This window comes from Natator depressus, chromosome 4 (assembly GCF_965152275.1).
Source record: "Natator depressus isolate rNatDep1 chromosome 4, rNatDep2.hap1, whole genome shotgun sequence".
In the NCBI taxonomy this organism is placed as follows: Eukaryota; Metazoa; Chordata; order Testudines; family Cheloniidae; genus Natator; species Natator depressus.
This window is the reverse complement of record NC_134237.1, coordinates 61,034,697-61,049,519: the sequence shown is the minus strand read 5'-3', so window position 1 is coordinate 61,049,519 and position 14,823 is coordinate 61,034,697. Positions and strand designations below refer to the sequence as shown.

Below are 14,823 nucleotides of genomic sequence, written 5' to 3'. Positions count from 1 at the left end.
CAGTCTCCCTCTCATCTGCAGTGTACATATTGCCTTGCAGGTCAAGCAGATGCTTTCTAAAATCTGTTTGGTGCAGGTTCACATAGCTCCTTTCATTGAGTCAAACCCTCAGGACTTAATCCAGTTCTCACTACTATTGAAATCAATGGAGTTTGCCTGTGCATGGACCTCACTATTTGGGCAATGTTTAATTATTTATTTTTAGTATTTAAAACAACTGCTATCAATACTTTTTGAAACCGATATTGTGGCACCTGCCTGCTCAGCTAGTTTGAGCAGGGCATGTGAATCCTCTATTTCTTTTTGCACTAGGCTTTAAATTGCACCTGTGAAAATATGTCTTTACTATTTCTGCATGTCACTATTATTTGTATTATTAATTTAGCACAAAAAGAAAAGGAGTACTTGTGGCACCTTAGAGACTAACCAATTTATTTGAGCATAAGCTTTCGTGAGCTACGGCTCACTTCATCGGATGCATAAAGTGGAAAATACAGTGAGGAGATTTATATACACACAGACCATGAAAAAATTGGTGTTTATCATACACATTGTAAGTAGAGTGATCACTTAAGTTGAGCTATTACTAGCAGGAGAGTGGGGTGGGGGGAGAGAAAACCTTTTGAAGTGATAATCAAGGTGGGCCATTTCCAGCACATTTCCAGGAGTTAACAAGAACGCCTGAGGAACAGTGGGGGGGGGGGAGGAGGGAGGAGGAGGAATAAACAAGATTATCACTTCAAAAGGTTTTCTCTCCCCCCACCCCATTCTCCTGCTGGTAATAGCTCATCTTAAGTGATCACTCTCCTTACAATGTGTATGATAAACACCCATTTTTTCATGGTCTGTGTGTATATAAATCTCCTCACTGTATTTTCCACTCTATGCATCCGATGAAGTGAACTGTAGCTCACGAAAGCTTATACTCAAATAAATTGGTTAGTCTCTAAGGTGCCACAAGTACTCCTTTTCTTTTTGTGAATACAGACTAACACGGCTGCTATTCTGAAACCTGTCATTAATTTAGCACAGACATTCGGGGGGAGGGATAGCTCAGTGGTTTGAGCACTGGCCTGCTAAACCTAGGGTTGTGAGTTTAATCCTTAAGTGGGCCATTTAGGAATCTGGGGCAAAAATTGGGGATTGGTCCTGCTTCAAAGCAGGGGGTTGGACTAGATGACCTCCCGAGGTCCCTTCCAACCCTAACCCTCTATGATTCTATGTTCAGTTCAATACAGTAAGAAATGCTTCAAGTAGTTTGGAAGCTAGGTGCTGTAACCCTTAATGAGGCGAGTAGGCCCACTGGTTTCAATACTGCACGCAGGCATCCTGTTGACTTCAGAAGGACTATTTATATGAATAAGCATTACAGGTTTGGGCCCTAAATCAAACACAGACAATATAGTTTAAACAAGCAATATGCCAGAAGGGCCTTCAGGAAAGAAGCAGTATGGAAATAGCTATTTTGCATTTTTATTAAAAGGATTTATTTACCTATCTGTAGTGGATTATGTGTAACGATTTGCAGAAGAAACATATTTTTAAGGAGTGATTTAAATGAAGTGATGGAGGATGATTAATGTAAAAGGCGAAGGGAGGCCTTTGAAGAGTACAGGGCAGCATGGAAGAAGGGATGAAGCGAAAGAGGCACAATGATTCAAAATGGATTTTGGCACAATTACATCCAGCAGCAGTGGGAGAATGAAGAAATGAGAGCAGAGATGTAGGCAAGGACAGAGCTAGGCAAGGCCTTGAAGGAAGAACAAGGAGCTTGAACTTGATTCAAAGACTTATATATACTTTAATGCTTATTTAAAATGCATTCTTTGAACGTTTATCCGTAATGCTCTAATAAAATATCATTATCAGTACACTGTAATCATTTACCTCAGGAAAGAGCAGTTTGCAGAGGCTTTCAGCTAACGTGTGCAGATACACCCGGCTTCTACTGGTTTTCCTTTGTGGAAGGTTCCTGTGAGTGTCTTTTTCACTGACTTCTTTGCAGATTGGCAAAGCTGCTCTAGAACTATTTGGCACTTCTCCACATTCCTCCTCATGTTCATCAGATATATGACTCTGGGTCAGTAAGGAGAAAGGACATTCCCCGGTGATCTTCAGGTCTTTCAGTTTGGTACAGAACATACTGTACAAAGTCTCTCTGTCTATTGAGATTAAGAGTGCTTTGCTTTGTGTTTAATTCTCTTCTGCTGACTAACAGTAGAAGCCAGAACAGTAGATGAACGCAATTGCTGTGGAAGATTATTTGTCGTTATAAATCACTGCAAGAACAGATGTAGCTTTATAACTCTACAAAACAAGAGGAAAAAAAAAAAGAGAATCAAAACATGAAAGACTGATAGTGTACACTAATTTAGTTTGCCTTATGGCTATGGGAATGTCAAGTTATGGTAAGGTCAGTCTTACCATAACCCGGAGGCTCTCACCCAAGAAAGAACTTAAGTACATGCCTAACTTTAAGCCCATGAATAATTTCATTGACTTCAACTACTCATGTACTTTATGTGCATGTTGGATTGGGGCCCTGGTAGCTATTACAGAAACATATTTTATCTGAACTGTAACTGTGCTCATGTTGAAGGAATAGGTCTCTGTTGAAAAACAAACAAAGACACACTGACAACAGTCAGAAAACATGTTTCATTCCTGTTCAAAAAAACTACCTGAAGTGGAACAATGGGATTTGTTTTTACTAACGTGGGAATTTAAGCCTCAGTGCTCTTGCTACTCACAGCATCACATTCATATGCGGTGCAAGTATGACAGAGTTGGATGTACTTCTGGAATGTAAGACCCTGGATGCCAAGATCCAGCCCCTCAGCTCAGGGCTGTTGTCCTGGCCATGCAGGTAGAAAGGCAAGCTGCAGTGGATGTGGTTGAATTAGGCTGCAACTGTTTTCACTTAACTCATCTGGGAATATGCAGCAATACATTGTACGTTGCTGGTCATCTTTCTTTCCTTAATCATTTGAGAGGGCTGCCACCAGCTCTCCCCATTTCCAGTCTGGTCCAAGCCTCTTGCTGGGACCCCACAGTCCTCCCCTCGTATGAGGATTAAAGGGGGGTAGGATAAGAATAATGTTGAATCAGTTTAATATCAATACTGAAGCACTTTGTATAAACACTATATGAAATACACTAGGGTTTAAGAAAATTTTCTTTTTGAAAAGATCTTTTGGAAAACAATGTAGCATTAAAATAAAGTGACCCTTGGAAAGTGGCTCCTGATGAATGAAATTCTTCATTTATACACACTGCCTCTGATCAGAAATGAACTGTATGAAAATTTTAAATTCTCAGCTTTTGAAGAATGAAGGGTTGTGTTAATCCCAGTAGCATTTGAACCTATGGCTCCAGTAAGTCTATTCCAAACATGAGGTTGATCTTCTTTCAACTGAAGTCTATGTCAAACCCTCATAGATTTTCAAGTGAGAAGAATCAGAGCCTTAATTACTCCAATAATATTAATAAAAATATTATTACTGTACTAATATTTAAATTTCAAAACAGTTTAAGAAAAGGCTGAAGCTTACTCCTAACAAAGGTATTCCTAAGAACTGATTTGTTATTACTATCGCTAAGTACATTATCTTTTTTACAAAAAGAAACTGGATGGCCTTTTGGTACACTATATCCCCATTCAAAACCACAGTGCACTGAATTAGCCTAACAAAGTAGGGCCAAACCATGAACCTCTACATTGCCTTACACAGAATCAAACCTTTAATGAAAACAAAGTAGGAAACATAATTCTACAATGTCTTGGCAGACTCATGTACAGTAACATGCCAGCATCCATACACCAACACCTTATAAAAATCACAGAGAGAAATTATAGGAGGACATCATCACATGCATCTTTTACACTCCCAAAACACAAACAAAACAAACCCCTGAATTCTGACTTCTGCTGGAGAAAATATGGGCAAGTGGGATATCAGGCACTCCTGATACTGTTAGAAGACAAATTCTAGTCATATGAACATGAAAAGTTACATTATGTATTTGGCACTCAGTTTGGTAAAAGTAAGAAAATGAAGTTTGTTATGTTATGGAAGACACTTCCCTAATTCAAACAATATAGAGATATAGGTATTTAATATACTGACAGTAGCAAGACAATTCATTATCATGCTACTGTTTACTGGGGAAATATCATCAGTTATAATGGGCCTTAAAAAAGTATGAGAAATATGGGACATGGAGTACATCACAGCCTGAATCAGACAGTCCCAATACTTGTTTGAAGAATGATGGTTGCTCACAATACTTGAACACACCCACTGACAGCAAATAATAATTTAAAGAGATATGAGGAAACCTGGAAAGTTTCTAGCCCTGTCCTTGCTGCCCAAATCTTGCTCTTACAGAGTGCATCCCAGGACAATGTCTAGTGTTAATTCATGTTCTCCCTCTGTCTCATATTAACTGTCATCATATTTACCTTTGGAAGCAAGTTTAAAATAAAAAAACTCACAGCTCCCAGGATCAAACAACAAACAGTAAATGTGTTGATCATTTGACTCTGTCCAAAATTATACCATGCTATGCAGAGGAAAACACTGATGAATTAAACAGGATATTTACTGCACTGCTCAAAATCTTTTGTTTTTAATACTTTTCAGTATACTTCCATCTATACTTGCCTGTATACCAGGTGACGTGCCTTCCTCTGTGCTCACTTGTATTATTTACCTGTGAATTCTTTACTCTAGTAATAAATGTCCATGAAAAATAAATGTTAAGTACAGTTAAGTACAGTTAAGTAATCTTATTTCATGCAAATAGGACAAAAATCATAAGCAAACTGTCTGTAAACCAAAAGATTTATTTTATAATTATGTTGAGTACAGACATATAGTGAAATATGGGGATTTATGGCATCTCTTATCCTCAGTGATTTGAAATTAAGTGAGAGTACTTTGTTTAGTCCCAAGCATCTTAATCAAGTTTCTGTTAAAATACACACAGAGAAGAACCCCCAAACCCACAACAAAAAACATGTTCATCTTTTAAGAACTTTAAAGTATTTGTTTAGTCTCATTTAATCTCATTAAATCTCATATGTATAAAAAAATTAATTGTATTTCTTCATCTGCTTTGTTGTTAAGTTACCTTATGAAGCAGATGCAGACTTCACATATCAGGGAAACATTCATTTGTTTTGGGTTGGTGACTGCTTTCAAGCGCACAGCAGCTCAACAACTGGAGGATATATTCACATCTGCATACAGTATTCTCAGTGTCAGTAAGAGTGGTTTCAGGTGGACAAGTGCCAGTTGCTGTGTTAGGTACTGCAGATCTTGGAGAAGAGTGTGACCCATGTGATCCCAAACGTGCCCATCTCCTCAATGAGATGTTTGTTAAACCTTTTTGCGTCTTTTCAGTATGAGATTAACTCTCCCATTGAGGTGTTCGATGACACCACACCTTGCCTCCTGCCGATAATCTGGTCCTAATTTTAGCAGAGCAAACACATCAGCCAACCTGCCTTGAGGCAATTGCATTAGTACCTAGAAATCATGAAAAACAATACAAAAATTTAAAATTAGGCCGATAAAATACACTTCATAAACATCAGATCCTCATCTGGTATTAACCAGGGTAGCTCATTGATCCCAAAGGAGCTACACCGGTTTACACCAGCTAAGAATCTGGCCCAGAAACTTCTTCATACTCACACTACAGAATGGATATCCAATTTAACACTGGCAACACTACATAATCCTATTTTTATATGTCTATAACATACAAAAGAAAACAATATTAAAAGATTGCACAATTTAGCACTCAAAAGTTAGGAAATGCCACAATCAAGTTTGCTTGTGCAGAACTTGGAGAGAGTTGAGAATCTATCCTTGAGTGTCCTCATTCCTTGCACAGAACTCTCATTAGCATCAAGAAGAGTTTGGCATACAGGCATTTTATGTGTACATATAACATAATCATGATTCCTAGATGAAGGGCAGAATACAGCCTTTAAAAAGCATAACATCTATTCTATATCATGTGTAGTACACAGAGGTTTAGATTCTGGCCAGCGTCCACACTAGCACCATACTCCACAAGGACTGGGACTGTATTGTTTTATTAAATGTAAAGAAATGTGATGAATCCGCTAAGCAGAAAAATGCTATCTGCCTCCTGGCTGCCCTGTGACCCTCCAGGATGGACACATAGATGCAGGCCCTCTGTCTTGACCAATATGGGGAGGGACAGAAACTCTATAAAAGACTCTGACCCAAGAATTTGCTGCATGATGAGCCAATAGCAAAATAAAGATGCTGACTACAGGGAAGAAGTTGCTGAGGAACCACATGGCAAGCAGGGAACAGGCTGCAGCAGAAGCTGGAGAACCAAGTGCAGAGCAGACTGTGATGGGCAGACTCTGCTACCAGATTCAGGGTTCTGCAGAACCTGCAGGGAAACAGCAGAGACTAGGTATGGGACCTGCAGCCAGATGACTGAGCAGGGAGGGGGCCTGGTGGCTAGCTCAGGCTCTTAAATAGACAGGCTCCAGAAAAAGTCTATTGCAGACAAAGTGCCTTCGATACTGGAGATTAGTCTGAGAAGTGGTCAGTGTTTTGTGACCAGGTGTTGGATACATAAGAAGGGCTTACTGACCTTGTACAGGACAATTACATTCAGCCAGGGAGTATGTGGGGGGAGGGGAGAGGAGGTGTATAGCATAGCTGCCACTGTTGTTGAAGCATTCCCTTATCAGAAGCTGTGCAGAAAATGCTGCCACAGTAGCTGTGAACAATGTAAAGGGGCCCCCGATGAGACACACCATGGACTGATTTTATTCAGGAAACCTGCAAGTTTGCTACCTGCTGTTAGCAGGGCACTGGACTGGAGACGGCATCCCAGGCACTAAGGCCGAGCCTCCCAAAACTTTTATTGGTCTGCAAGGTATTTGTAACCTTGCAAGTCCTAGTAAAATATCCCTTGGCATTTCTTGCCTAATAAAATATCCCTTCATTTTAGTCACTTGTCTGAGTACTTACTGAGATCCACCAGGGCTGGTGACTATAGGACCTAACAACTGAAGCACTTTCAAGGCTTGCCTCCAAGGCATGGTACATCCGTTGCTACTGAATACCTTAAGAGGTTGGTGTGCCACAGTACTAAGTAGTCATAATAATTACTGAAATATTTCAGTGTTTACAAACTAATATTTCAAAACATCAATAGTGAAATTTAACATTCATGGGATTACCATTACTTTAAAAGTCTTAATGACTTCCTGCAATAATGAAACCATATTATGAAATCCAAATTGAATACTGAACATCATTCCAGTTACTCCCCTGCTTGATATCTCACTCTGAGCCACAAGAAAGACCTTATCTCAGCCTAGTGTGATAGCTCCTCCTAATTTTTAATATTTTATTCTTTTTAAAAATCTGTTACGTCAGAGAAAACAGGACCAATAATTCTGCTACTGCAAAATTAGCCAGCTGTCCAGCCAAGAGATAGACCATAAGGGGAAGAAAAAACATTGGAGGTGGAGGGAGGGTTTGGGGATAGGGAGTTTTCTAAATCAGATTCTTCCACCACAACTCATGCTGAGTAGCACCTTAGTCCTCAGTGGTTCCATTGCAATCAATGTGAAATGAGGGCTCCATAAAATACATGAGTAGACTTTAAAAATCACAAATGTGTACATTTTAAAGATAAAATGAAGGGCTTTGTATCTAACATGTGACTTATGTTTCTGCTGCACGAATAGTTGATGAACTATTAATATAAGAGAACAAAGATGCATATCATGATTTATCAGTCAGTCTTCTCAGAGATGGACCCAACCCAAATCCAAGTTTCAAAACACCACTGAACTTTGGGAAATTGTATTTTCATACTTCTAAGTGAAATACATAGACTTATATATAATATTTTCCTCTTATTCTCTGGATTTGCAATCTGTCAAAATGCAATAAAGCTTTTAACTGAATAATTGTAATGAATAATAATGGGGAGTCAAAGAAATAAATCTACGAATAGTCCTGTGACAGAATCTTTTCTTGATCTTATAGTGCAAAATCCTGTCCTCAGGTACAACTTCCATGGTAATCAATGGGAGTTATATGCATATGACTGAGAACAGAATTTTTTCCACAGTTCAAACAATGTAAATTGGAATCAACAAATGAGAAAGAGATTGCAGGTCCAAAAACATGAAGTTATTGTGATGAAAACTGTGACATTCAAGTGTTCTGTTGGTTGGCTCCCTCTTCTCTAATTGCATACTTACAGCCTGGCCCCACAAACTTATACACACCCAAGTTACTTTACTCACCTGAGTAGTCCCATGACTGCTCTCAGGAATAAAGTTAGTTGTGTACATGTCTACAAAATCACTTGACTTGCAGTGATACAGTGAATACTTTATTATAATAAAATATGAACATTAATAGCCTTCATCTGACAGTGGCTATAACTATTATTTTTGTTCGATATTCATGATCTAACAGATTTGTTGTTTCTTTTTCATAACAGTGGATGAATTTAAAAACAAGCCATTAAGAGATTCCAAAATCCTACAGCCCTTGAAACAAAAAAAAAAACCCTCTTTTTCATATCAGTAAAGTTAAACATGTATGTTTGCCGTATTAAGCCACAAGCTTGCACAAGTACAATTGCCATTGTTTTATCTAAGGCACTGGTACACTACGTGGTGGTATAAAACATTGATTGTATTAAGACACTAAATTGCTAAATATTTCCTGGTACATATTGTTGTGTTCACTGTTTTAAATTGTAATGAACAGAAAGTTTAAAAAGCAATTGTGTACCAAAAGTTTCCCTGAAATCTATAGATCCCACATATTTGTTCGAAAACTAAGCCCTTTCGAGCAAACAGTGTTTTATAAACAAATTCTAACCGCAGATTTTTCTGACTCAATGTTTGCCACCTGTAGCACTACTGTGTCTTTCACACAGAATAATCACTAATAACTATGAGTAAACACGAAAGGCAGTTAAATGCCCAAGCCAACTCCCATGGAAGTCAACAACAGTTTTCAGAATCCAACAGTAGTTGGATCAGATCCTAGTAGTTTTGCCACAGTTGTCACGGAAATAGATTCAGAGATTTGCATGTTTTCTTCTATTTGAAAGAAAACACATCCATGACTTTTGACATTCTGGCACTTTTGCAGGTGAATGTGTTAGACATGATAGTAGCAACTGAACCAACTCTTCTGAGATCCTTGAGAGCTGGTAAGAGGTAGGCTGCATGGGAGGCTATGTAAGAGTAGGAACTTTCCTAATTAGAGAAGATGGTTTGTCATGTGGGCGGGAAGGTCATGGGTCCATGATTTCTCTGGTTTGGGGGGAAAAGGGGTATTTGAGGCTATATACAGTAGAACCTCAGAGTTACAAACACCTCAGGAATGGAGGTTGTTTGAAACTTTGAAACGTTTGTAACTGAACAAAACGTTATGATTGTTCTTTCAAAAGTTTACAACTGAACGTTGACTTAATACAGCTTTGAAACTTTACTATGCAGAAGAAAAATGCTGTTTTAACCATCTTAAATGAAACAAGCAGAGAAACAGTATCCTTACCTTGTCAAATCTTTTAAAAAACTTTCCCCCTATTTTTTTAGTAGTTTACGTTTAATACAGTACTGTACTGTATTTGCTTTTCCTTTTGTCTCTGCTGCTGCCTGATTGTGTCCTTCCAGTTCCAGATGAGGTGTGTGGCTGACCAGTCAGTTCCAGATGAGGTGTGTGGCTGACCAGTCAGTTCCAGATGAGGTGTGTGGCTGACCAGTAACTCTGGCATTCGTAACTCTGAGGTTCTACTGTAGCTGGTTTAAGAGGTGTTCTCAGAGCTGGTGTGCTGCTGCTTTTGAAGAGCCTGAGGCAGGAAAGCAGCTCTGAAGAGGAGGGAGCCAGGCCCCGGAATAGCACTTTTTCACTTTTATTCCATAGTTCTGAATTGTTTTTTTAGTACGTTGTTTAAAATCAGCAGTTTATACTATAAACCAGTGACCTTTGTCTTTTGTTTCAGTGACCAGACTGACTATTCACATAATACACCATGAAGCAAACCTTACATTACTGATAATATGACAATTTGGGCCGGGACCAACAGTCCTTGCACACCTCAAACTCCCATTCATACCAATAAGAATTTGGAGTATGCAAGTACTGCAGGATCAGGCCCTATATTTGTAGTCCAAAGACACAAAGGCCACCAAAATGGCACCATTTAGGAATACGGTAAGATAACATTTCACAGTTTGTGTTGTCATCTTATTGCGTTTTTAATGCTCTCCTGGAAAAATCAAGGAGATACTTATTGTAAGCAGACAATGTTTCTCACAGAGCTTAATAATTAAATGTATGTCTACAATATGTGAAAAAACCAGGGTGGTTTTTATTCTTTCACCAAATTTATGGGGAAAACAGAAAGTGAAACATTTTTGTGCAGATGAGGCAGGATTAAATTTATCACAGAAACATAGGGCTTAAAGGGATCTTGAGCGGTATCTAGACCATCTCTGGCAGGTATTTGTCAAATCATGTTTTTAGAAACGTCCAGTGACGGGGATTCCACAACCTCCCTTGGAAGCCTGTTCCATTGCTTAGCTATCCTTATACTTAGAAAGATTTTTTTCTATTATCTAACCCAAATCTCCCTTGCTGCAGATTAAGTACACTACTTCTTGTCCTACCTTCAGTGGACATAGAGAACAATTGATAACAGTCCTTTTTGTAACAGCCCTTAACATATTTGAAAACTGTTATCAGATCCCTCCTCCCCAACCCCCCCAGTCTTCTTACCTCAAGACTAAACATGCCTGGTTTTGTTTGTTTGTTGTTTGTTTTAAATCTTTCCTCAGCCACCAGGTTTTCTATACCTTTTATTTTTATTGCTCTCCTCTGTCCTCTCTTCAGTTAGTCCACATCTTTTGTAAAGTGTGGTGCCCAGACCTGGACACGGTACTCCAGCTGAGTTCTGACCAGTGCCAAGTAGAGGACAATTACCTCCAGTGTTTTATACGGCACACCTGTTAATACCTCCCAGAATGACATTAGCTTTTTTTGCATCTCCATCACATTGCTGACTTGTATTCAATTTGTGATCCATTGTCACCCCCAGATTTTTTTCAGCCAGTTATTCCCCATTTTGTAATTGTGCATTTGATTTTCCCTTTCTACATGTAGTATTTTGCACTTGTCTTTATGGAACTTCATCTTGTTTCCAGACCAATTCTCCAATTTGTCAAGGACGCTTTGAATTCTAATCCTATCCTCCAAAGGGCTGGCAACCCCGCCTCCCCCCACGCCCCCTGCATCTTGGTGTCAGCTGCACAAAAGCATACTCTCCATTTCACTATCCAAGATGTTAATGAAAATATTTTATAGTACTAGACTCAGAACAGACACCCTATGGGACCCCAGTTGATATGTTCCCCCAACCCCCCCAAGTTTGACTGCCAACTATTGATAACTACTCTTTGACTATGGTTTTTCCACCAGTTGTGCATCAACCTTATAGTAATTTCATCTAGACCATATCTCCCTAGTTTGCTTACGAGAATATTGTGTGAGAGTCAAAAACCTTACTAAAATCAAAATTTGCCACTTCTACTGCTTCCCCCATCCACAAGGCCAGTAGCACTGCCAAAGAAAGAAATCAGGTTGGTTTGGCATGATTTGTTCTTGACTAATTCACACTGGCAATCACTTATACCCCTGTTATCATCTAGGTGCTAAAAATTGATTGTTTAATAATTTGTTCTGATGTCTTTCCAGGTATCAATATATAATTCCTCGGGTCTTCTTTGTTCCCCTTTTCACAGATAGGTATTATGTTTGCCCTTCTCCAGTCCTTGAGATCTCACCAGTTTATTATCTTGCACACATAATGTTAAGAGAAAGCAGCATAATGGATTGACCGCAGTAAATGAACAAACACTTTTGTTGTCAGCCTTTGTATTAAGGTGTATGCAAAACAGGCTTTACTGAACCTCTGCAACAAATTGGAAAGTAAATAAATCAGAAGGCAAATCTTGGTATTTCTTAGGATATTTAATCTCTGCTATGCTGGCCATTGTTTTCAGTGGGACTTCTGCAGTTATCTCAGCTGCTTTTCTGTGAGATCCTTCCATTCAAAATATTCTGCTTTCTCATCACTGTGGAAAGGAAGAGCTACCGTCAAATGGCACAGTATGCTTCTGGAAAGACTTCTGCACAGGAAAAGTCAGCATATGCAAATGACAGCAACAGGGAGAGGACATGTAAAATGATCTCCATGCTAATTGCCATGTTCTGCCCTTGTTCTGTATTTGCAACTCTCCTTGACATCAGTAGGAGTTTTGTGCAAAGACTGAAGTGAGAATCTGAAAATAATAATAGTAATTCTTATGTGACAACTATATTTAAAAAAATATGTGCAACAGCCTGCAGTAGAAACACAGGTTATCTAGGTCTAAAAATCTGAGATGTTACATCAGAAATAACTAATCATTTCTAAAACTGGCTTCGTGTTTTAATAACACTTTCACTGAAAACCAGATCCCTGAAAAGTCAGTCAAAGAGGACATATATATTACTTTGAACTTTCAGAATTCACTGTCATATTTTCCAAAGTATAGCCAAAAGATTAATTAAGAGACAAAGTGGGTGAGGTAATATATTTTATTGAACTATCTTCTGTTGGTGAAAGAGACAAGCTTTTGAGCTCCACAGAACTCTTCAACATTGCAAATATTGCTGCAAACATTGCCCCAAATATTGTCAAATGCTGATTAACATGATTGATCTATGCTGCTGTCCTAATTATAACAACTAACACATTTAAAAATATTTAGCATATTACAAACTACACCTAAAACCACTTCAAGTAAGTGTAAAAACTTCAGCATTTCACAGAACTACTGAATTTGCATACTGTATCCCACAGAACAATAGACCATCCAGCCTTTTAAAATCTAGTTACTACATTCAGTTCTGGGCATCTTAAGGCCTTTGTTCAGGACAGCACATAGACAGGATTTAGGTATGTAATTAAGCACTGTCCTGAGCAGGGATGGTTTCCTGAATTGGACAAATATTAGCACTCCCTAGAGTTTGCCTGCAAGTGGAACAAAACTGATAAAGGAATTTGGTGGGATTGAAATATGAGGGAAGACCAAAGGACAAGAAACTGTAGAATCATGGATTTAGATGTACAAAAATACTGGACCCCTAAATCGGGACACAAAGTATGGACTTAAATAGGAAGGCAACTGAAATCAAAATAGTTCATCCGGGTTCTATTTCTAGCACTATCACGAACTTCTTGTGTGACCTTGGCCCTCTAATTTTTGCTGTATGTTTCTACATGTGTAAAATGGGGACGATATTTCCAATAACTCAGGGGGGTGATGTTGACACACTAGTGTTTACATGGTGCTTTGAACCTTCAAAAGGAAGGAACAATATTTATTATAAATTATTAAAATAATTGTGTGGTCTTGTAGCTCAAATAAATGGGGTTAAGGTACAGAGCCTGCTGGGCCTCCACTCCGGAAATGCTTCTGCTTGGCAGGCCCATCACACATAGTTGGCATTTTGATATCAGTGTGTTGTGGTGGACCTCACCTTAAGTGTAAGACAATCAGTCAGTAGCTGAAGCCAAAGCAGCACTCCAGACCAAGAGCACTTGGCACATGGAGCAAGCTGCAAGAGGAAATCTACTAGAACTGCATAGTCCTGCACAGTCCTAGGCCTTGATGCAACACTGTGAGTAGTTCTACTGAGTACAATGGGACTATTCACATTGTGTAATCCACATACAGATCAGAGCCCTCGTCATTTCTCTACTGTGGTTAAACTTTTTCCCAAGTGTAAATTATTATTGCTTGACAATAGTTCCTGCTGCTTATCTCACAAGGGAGAAAAAAATGGGGGGAAACAAGGGGGAAAATAAAGGAGAACAAGGAGAAAATTAAAACAGCCAGAAAAGGATACAATGGGAAACAGGTGGGAAAGGACAGAAAAAAGCAGAGAAGAACGATCACAAAATGGCAAAAAGAGGGAGAAAAAGATATGGGAACGGAGAGGGGGAAAACATATGGAACAGAGAAAAATAAAATCAAAAGGGCATAGACAATGTGGGGGTACTCTTGTTATTTCACATTTTTCTCTACTGAGAATTCTGTGAAACACCAAAGCTTAAACAGCTCCAAACAGCTGTGAAACACCAAACAGCTCTCCTACCTCTGAAATGTTTGTTTGCTTCTGTTAACTAATCTAGTTTAGGATACAAGTAAGCTTAAAGGTGAAGTGAACTGCATCAAGGCCTTCGAGTTTCTTCTTCTTCCTTCAATAGATGGTTGTTTCACTAACCAACACCATGGAGCTGGGAGCTGCAGTCTCACAGACTACCTTCCAGAGATATTAGTGAGGTCATTTGCTGCAGCAGGGAAAACACCAAACCCAGAACTCTGGTCTTGGCAGGTAAGTTAAGAAGGAAATTAATTCCTACTATTTTGTTTTAAACTGCATTGATTTGCAATTTAAATGTAAGGCTATATACTGTTACTGATTCGAGATTGTACAGCTTTGCATTTCATTTTTAACATATTTCATTCCACCTTTATGAAATGTCCACAGAGAATCTCATTCCTTTCTTCATCTCTCCTTTTCCTCCTCTACATTTCCTTTTTTCGCTAGCACTTGGATGACACTTCTTCCTGCATCTGAAATCCTGAGAAGGAAACACTGTATATGGGATTTCCTTAAAGATTCTAACCTCCGTTGCCGAGAGTTCATGTGAAACTTGCAAACTCCTGTACTGCAGTCAAGA

The 14,823-nt window shown here is 38.9% G+C and overlaps 1 protein-coding gene across 9 annotated transcripts in view; it reads right to left on the bottom strand.

Annotated features, from left to right (window-relative positions):
- The window catches only part of GUCY1A1 (guanylate cyclase 1 soluble subunit alpha 1), a 50,172-nt gene that overhangs the window by 22,160 nt on the left and 13,189 nt on the right, over positions 1-14,823 (bottom strand). For 5 of the 9 annotated variants that reach the window (XM_074951045.1, XM_074951043.1, XM_074951046.1 and 2 more), the window contains one exon: positions 1,888-2,307. In XM_074951045.1, coding sequence (XP_074807146.1) covers positions 1,888-2,142 — 255 coding nt within the window. In that variant the 5' untranslated portion in view covers positions 2,143-2,307. Of the gene's footprint in view, positions 1-1,887; positions 2,308-5,133; positions 5,532-14,823 lie in introns of all 9 variants that reach the window. The other 4 variants (XM_074951048.1, XM_074951040.1, XM_074951041.1 and 1 more) reach the window with 1 other exon arrangement.